General features: G+C 47.4%; 1 protein-coding gene across 1 annotated transcript in view; it reads left to right on the forward strand.

Moving 5' to 3' along the window:
• The window catches only part of LOC119103560 (larval cuticle protein 1), a 5,560-nt gene extending 5,258 nt beyond the window's left edge, over positions 1-302 (forward strand). Inside the window, exon 3 of the mRNA XM_037227140.1 lies at positions 9-302. Within this exon, the coding sequence (XP_037083035.1) occupies positions 9-95 (87 nt within the window). The 3' untranslated portion in view covers positions 96-302. The remainder of the gene's footprint in view (positions 1-8) is intronic.
• The last annotated feature ends 7,342 nt before the right edge of the window (positions 303-7,644 follow it).

Raw genomic sequence — 7,644 nt, forward strand, 5'->3', positions numbered from 1 at the left:
GCTTCCAGGCGCAGGGAGATTCCATCCCAGTGGCCCCCGAGGATCCTAACGCTGCAGCCCAGGCCGCGGCGTACGCTGCCGCCGGCGGGCAGTAAAAGTAAACGGACTTGGATATTCCACGCTATCCCAGTGATTACTCCAGTGATGATACTTCGGTGACTGACTACGCCAGCTACCACCGCCCTACGAGATATTCCACGCCAAGTGTTTTGGAGTAGCTTCTCGAGTGCTGCTATACGGTGCAAGGCGTGGTCGGAAGGATTGGCATCGATGTGGTGTGAATATACGTGCGCTTCATAGTCTTTTAGTATTTGGAACAGTCAGTGCACTGTGCAACAAGCTCAAGTGCAGATGAAATGCAAGGAGCCCGACAGGTGTGAAATACTTTAGTTTGGCAATAGTCTACTGACAATTCGCCAGGCTGAAATTCGGCGTTTTCACCAATGTCGGGCAGTACAGCTTTTTACGCTAACGTCAGCCATGGTTGACTTCGTGGCATGCATTTCCTCTCTTCGCCTATCCATAACTTATCGTCTGAGAAGTATGTTAACGTAGGACACCGAGCGTTGGCCACGTATTTGGCTTGCTGTTGTCACCGTAAAAAACGGTTCGTTCTCATGATGCTCCGTTCTCTAGCTGCACTGCTCCCTAGGTTACTTATTTTCATAAACTTGGAGTTGGGAGGTTACAAAATAGATGCATAACCAAGGCCGCGTGTACAGCATGGGGGTGACTTATACTGGGCTGGCAACTTCCTTGTGATAGGGTTATGTCGGGGACGTGGTCCGTTATGCCCGGGTGACTCGTTGGAAGCGATGGGCTAGCACCAGACAAGTGCTTTGATAGCAAAACAAAGATCCAAGACCCAGCAAATGTTTCGACAAAAGTTTGAGAAACATCCTACACCTTGCAACATCCTTCAACACAGTTCGCTAAGAACGAAGAGCTTAGAGGATCTTTCAGGATTTTTTTTAAAAAAAGATCCATAGTTCCACATCCTTTGATAATATATAAAATGATCCGGCATGCTAAAAGATCCCTCAACAGCATTTCTTCAATGATCCTGGATTCAAGGAGATCTTTCGGCAACATATAAAATGTGTAGGATCGTGGACAGACAGATGCATTGCTATTTGGGCTACACACCTTTGCTGAAGCTAATTTAATCCCTAAAGACCACAATATCATAGATTCCGGGAGATGCTTGAATATCTATCTGTAATTGCGATTCGCAACACGAAGTTTTAACCCACCAACCCGTCACATCTGGCCCGGGAAGAGCTCGCGAGATTATAATTTTGTTTTATCAAAGGAACTCACTGGTTCTTTTGTCAAAACAAAATCCTGGATCATGGTTTCTGCTGGCCCTTTTGGCAAAGCCAAACCATGAATCCTGGCTCTCTCCGGTTCCCTAGCAGACCATGGGCCTGATTCCTGGTTCTTATAGGTCCGTTTGAATGCAATGAATCTTGAATAATGCTTGTCACTGATTTTTCGGAGGTACAAGGCCCTGCCCCATTGTCAGGGGTGGTAAAACGTGCCGGCTTGGTAGATAAGGTGGGCGACAAAAATGTGTATTTTCACGCGAAGCTTGGAGCTGAAAATAGTTTTGACAGAACAGAAAATTTGGGTGACAGTCGCGACGAAATATAACAGTTCACTACGCAAAACTAACATGGGGTCTCCGCACAAAGACGGGGGGGGGGAGGACGGTGACAAACTGCCCCCCAGCCTTTTAGGCGGGACAAAAGTATCTTTTCGTCCCTCATGATTTCATGTTGCCCAGAGGGGTCCTCAGATATGTGGTGGAACTTGCTTACTGTGCTACCAAAGCAAGCTTGAAGACCCATGCATAGTCCGGAAAGGGTCCATCTTTAAGATCAGAATCGGATCGTTCCGTATCTGCGAGGAACCCATCTTAGGCTGGAAATGGCCCATTTCAAGACGGGAAAATACCCATGTCAATCCCAGGCATGGTAGGAGACCTGCTGGTTTGGAAAGAGCTCATAGTAAGCTCAAAAAGGGCCCATCCCAGGTCGGGAAAAGGGCCTATCGTAAGCTCAGAGAGAATCCTCTCAAGTCTGGAAAGGGTCCATCGTTAATTCACAAACGGCTGGTCTCAAGTCAGGTGGAGACCCAGTATAGGCTGAGGAACGGAGAACTTTATGCTTGGAAAATGCCTATCTCACTTTTTGGGCCCCGGGATGGGCCCATATCTCTGGCCTGGAGTGGCCTCATCGTAGGCTTAGAAAGCCAGTGGCGGTAAATCAAGGGGGCAAATTGCCCCAATGTATCCGGTAGGGGCCAAAACTATCTTTTCCCCCACATTTCATGTGGTCCAAATAGGTCCCAGGCGGATTCGTGCAAGGGATTTGTGTATTACGTGTCATCCAAGTAAGCGTAGAGGGCTCATTTCAGATCCAGAAAGGGCAAAGTTCAAGGAAAGAAACCCCTAAAACAGTTTTGGCACAGGAATAACCCTTGTCCGGTCTGGAGGGCCCATTGCAGGCAAAAGGGCCCGTCTCTGACCAGTATAAGCCTATCGCAAGTTCAGAACGGGTCCGTCTCATTTCTGGGAGGGCCCCATTGTCAACACAGAAAGGGCCCTCTCAGGTCTGGGAAGGGCCCATCGCAGACTCAAGGAGGCCCTTTCTTAATTCATAAAATGACACACTTTATGCTGGGAAAGTGGCGTCTCAGTTCCGGAAAGGGTCCATCTAATCTTTTAAGCCTGAAAAGAGCCTATCTGAAGTCCCACAAGCGCTATGTTATACCAGGTGAGAAAAGACCAAAGTTTTGGTAAGAAGGGGTGGGAGCGGTACACAGCTGGATAAAGTACTCCCGGTGAAAAGGGACCCCGAATAATCCCCAGATGTAGCCCATTTTATTTTGGGGGGTACCAGCTGTCTTCATGTGTCACCGTCACGCCGACGAATGCGTTCGTTGAGGGACCCAATGGATTGAGCGCTAAGCCGGCCCCTTACCTGGCGCGGACATAGAGTCCCTTAAGTAAAACACTGGGGGGGGGGGGGGGCATTGCCTTCCCCGGTCAGCGGTTGCAGGGGATTTCCATTCCAGCCCGCCATCTGGGGTACTCGCCGGCTACTAGTTTGGAGACGCGGTGGCCGGAGCGCTGTGGTCGATCAGGGGGCGGGGGGGGGGGGGGTTCGCAAAGGGAAGCATCATCCATCGATCCCCACCCTGACGCGGAAGGCCTTAGAACGGAACAGTTGATCCCGGATGGGCGCAGGGGGCTTTATTTACGCCAAAGGATCGCTTACCGACACAGGGGTCCACTAATTGGCAGATGGCTCCAGTTCGGTTTACCTGGCCACTGGCCAAAATGGGGTGGCAGTCCGGGGCCACGTTCGTTCTTAGGCCCGTATCCGACGCAGAGCCCTTTCACTGTCTCAGTTTGAATCGTTTTATTGCTATCTACCCCATCTTCTTTCATTATCAGAGGGTCCAGTCAACTGAAGGGGCACTTTGACATTTGGTGTCACGTTCCTGTCCCTATTCAGAAAACGGAGCCATTGCCGACTCGGGGCCCTTGCCCATATAGGGTCCTCTTTTAGACGTACCGTGCCCCCCCCCCCCCCTTAACCAGCACAGCGGTACCCATTGCCTTAGAAATCCCGACTGATGCAAAGGGTACTCCGCCTGGCCATCGCGGGCCCCTGGATGGTCCCGGGTTTGGAAATGGGCCCTAGGCCGCCTTGGAGCAGACTGTTCGAAATTCGTGGTCGCGGATCGACTGGGCGGGTGCTCATTGCCCCCAGGGGTGCCCAATCGACGCAAAAGGCCCTCTGATGGACATTGGCGAGCCGGGATCCCTTGATACAGCCCCTGGCCAGCTCTTTAAGCCCTCTAGTTGATCCTGAAGACCGCTAAGGGTCCGTCTGGACCAAGGAGAGACATGTGTGCTCCTGGCGTCCCCCCCCCCTCCCCTCCCGTTGGTGCCCCACCTTCAACTTATGATATATACTTAAGAATACTTCGAATACTTATATAATACTTATACTTCGAATACTTATAATTATAAGAATACTTCGACACACACGAAAACTGACGCCAACCGGCCATTCTCGTCGCGGGGCTGTGTCGGGGGGCGGATTGGTGGGTAGGTTATTTGTATCTTTTGTCTTGGTGTTCTGTAAGAAAGGCTTCCGTGGACTGTTTGACATGCGTAACGTAGCGATTGCTAGCTTTTATGGCAGATTATTAATATCAAAGCACGATATGCTGTGCTGCTGCTGTTGCTCCTTCGCTGTTGATGATTTTGTCAATACTTCATTGCCGACCCATCGTTGCGCGCAGCACTGTAGTCCTGACATTGATATCATGTGATGTGTACAGTAGTCACCGTCCTTATTGTTTGCAACTGGAAATGGGGTGTCGCGCCAAAATTGGTGTTTGCAACATTGTCTTTGCTGTTAAAAACTGGAAAGGTCTTGTCATGCGAAAATGAACAAATTTGTAACGTTGTCATATTGATTGTCAAACCATTGCTGTTGCTCTGGAAAGATGGTAAGGTTGGGCTACCAAGAATTTTTTTTTCCTTGGGATTATTCATGCAATTAAAAGTTAACCCTGATAGAACCATTATGGTGCAAAGACATTCTTGCCGTAGACGGTCCTTTGGCAATGTTTAAAAAATTTGAGCCAGTCATTCATAAATTATGAGCTGCTATCTCATAGGCTTGACATAGAGTACTCAACCAACGTGGTGCATTGTGTAATGGCACTGGCCAATAGCTTCATTGTGGCACTATCTCGGTGCTGTACTGTGGCATGACATAATGAACAACAATATGGTTTTTCGACTGAAATCCATGCCGCTTTCATAATAAACTCCAGTATGAACATATGGGTCAAGCATGCACTCTAGTATTGCCTTCCCATCTGACATACGACTGACCAAAAACACATGATGCCATATACAAATCACTTTCAGCAAACCAGACAACCAATAAGTGGCATCACTCGCTCAGCCTGCTTCGGGAATCCAGAAAAAGCAGTTGAGAAAGGTGCAAACACATATTTCATTTCCATGGTCATGCAACATGCTGCAGCCGTCAGGCTGCTTTACTAAAAAATAACAGGAGAATTTTAAATGTGGTGAAATGATACTGAAAACAAGCTGACCTTGCACAAGGCTTGAGACAAGTGCTTGTAGTAATGGTTGCATGCGCAAAATGCAAGGGAGCGATGAAGCTGCCAGTAAACACAAGGCTCATAATCAACATATTATTAAGTGCTGTCCAAGACACCAACAGCAATACCTTTCCACCTTTCTCAGCACGCAGCATCCCACGCAAGTGGCATTGACTATAACATTGATTACTCAGGAGCAATGCTCGCCTGCATACAATATTTGTGAAGACAGTACAATGTGCATCAGTGATAATAAAGCTCTATATTTTCAGAACTCTTTAGGAAAAGACAATTTTGCAAGGCCATATAATGTGAGCCTTTACTAAGCATGTCCATTAATGACCTGCACGCACCAGCCCCTACCGCCAAAATGCATTGCTGATATAACGACACGCAATGGATTAATTACATGCTGTAATACCTCAATAGGTTCACAATGTTGGCAAGACAATAATGATGTACCAGTACCAGTACTTGCCTTTGTACACCCCCGCAACATAAGTGCTAGCATTTCTCTCAGTTTGCCAGCATTCTTTTGTCGTGTTCAAACACAAACATGAAGGTAGACGCAGGCATCAATATCAATAGGCATCAATATATCACATTTTATTGGGAGTCAGTGGACTGAATAATACCAAAACAATGTTCTCTCTCAGAAGAACAAACCTTGCGCGCACACTCCCCACTGGCACACACCATCACTGATCACACGCATTTCAAGCCCCGATTCACAATCTTTTGTCAAATAAGTGTGATCCCACATTTGCACACCTCGCGAGACCATCAAATTGCAGGTTTTCTCACAATTTCCGCACAGATCCTCTGTCACAACACCGGACTTCACCGTGACCTCCCTTCGAAACAAAGTCCCAACAGGGGTTCATGGCAATGCGGCTCAAGAGATTCTTCTTGTAAAACACAATCTTTTGTTCAAAATTGAAATTTGTCGTACCATATGTGTGAAATGCTTAGATATATATGTATCTAAAATTACTGTAATGTTTCCCTGATTCATAATGCCTTGTTAGCCCATAAACCCGCGCAAGGTTCTGTGCTCCGGTACACGAGATGCCAACCGAGCTGTCTGTAAGAGATACGTTAGTAGAAGAAAACAAACGCCAGCAGGGGATGAAAACAGATGTGCCGCTGCGTATTCTTTTTTATAACTTCGGGAGAGTGTCCATTTTTTGGGTGCCGTACTTTTTTGCAGACAGTGGCTTTCTTTATTATAGCATTGACCTGTGGCCCAGAAAAAAGGAAAAATCACCCGTTCACGACGAGTGTCGCACAACCCGAAATTGCTCGCGCTTGTGTTCGCGACGCGCATTCAGCAGTAAAATCTTACTAGCAGCCAACCATCTACCGCGGGCTGTACCACATGTACAGCATCATCGCCTTTGCGAATGTAGCAATGGCCATGTTGTTTTGACCGTAAACAAAAACAGCCTGTAATATCACGGGGATCTAATGACGTTTCTATGGCGTTATTCATCAGAAGGCGATTTTCAAATAGGCTCGAAATAAGACTTTTCGTACTTTGCGGGCGTGAAACTCAGGAACCAGAGTTTTTTTAGTCTTAAAAGGGCATATCCGTGAGCTGCATCAAAATATTCTCAAGATGGCTAGTTCAGTTCAAAACGCCATACAAATGTGGAACATTCCCTTTAAGTAGGCGGGATGATCGGATCGAGGTAGAAATTGGCCTGTGATTATCCAGACCGCCTTTTCAAGACACAAATGGTCGTTGACTCACTGTAGCAGTCACAAGCGACCAGCCTTTCTCCCTTTGAAAAAAACTGTGGGTTCGATGTTGAAGTCTGACGGCGCTGCTCATGAAAAGCAATGACAGGAGGTGAAAATGGCTCTGAAGTGTCATTTTGTGCCAATTTTGCTCTGGTCCTAATCGGATATGGTTACCAGTCACAAATATATAAAAATCAGAGCTGTAACCAGTTTCTTTTTCATTTCAGGGCCCCAAGCCTCCCCCCAAGTTTATGGAGAAGTATGTAAGTCCGGCATGCATCCTATTTGGGGGTAGGTGGCATGATTTTGCACTGCTTCCCCTATCTGTCATCAAGAGTTTTGTCCCTACTTGAAAAAAAACATATATTTCACCAATGTTTTGTCAGCATTTAAGCATTTATTTACAGTTTAACATTTTGCCAATGAGAGTCTTGGTTGCTGGAAATTTATATGGTAGCCAATGATGTACGCAATGCGGGGCTTCTTTACTAAAACAGCGTCAGCCCTCCACGCGCGGTCCGCAAAATGGTCGCTTGCCACCCGCAGCCCCTTCCCATCCCTCCCCCCCCCCCCCCGCCAGCCCTGTACTGTCTTGCAGTGCTCGTAAGAAACCGTCGCTGCTCCAAGCCAGAATTGCTAGGGGCAAGTTTTTTATGTCAACACACGCGCAAGAGATGCTCCAGAGTCTACCAACGATCTGTGCGCGACTGCACAATAGGCCGGAATAATATTTTCAGAGAACCTTAG

The sequence above is a fragment of the Pollicipes pollicipes genome, unplaced genomic scaffold, assembly GCF_011947565.3.
Source record: "Pollicipes pollicipes isolate AB1234 unplaced genomic scaffold, Ppol_2.1 Scaffold_5724;HRSCAF=6776_pilon_pilon_pilon, whole genome shotgun sequence".
In the NCBI taxonomy this organism is placed as follows: Eukaryota; Metazoa; Arthropoda; class Thecostraca; order Pollicipedomorpha; family Pollicipedidae; genus Pollicipes; species Pollicipes pollicipes.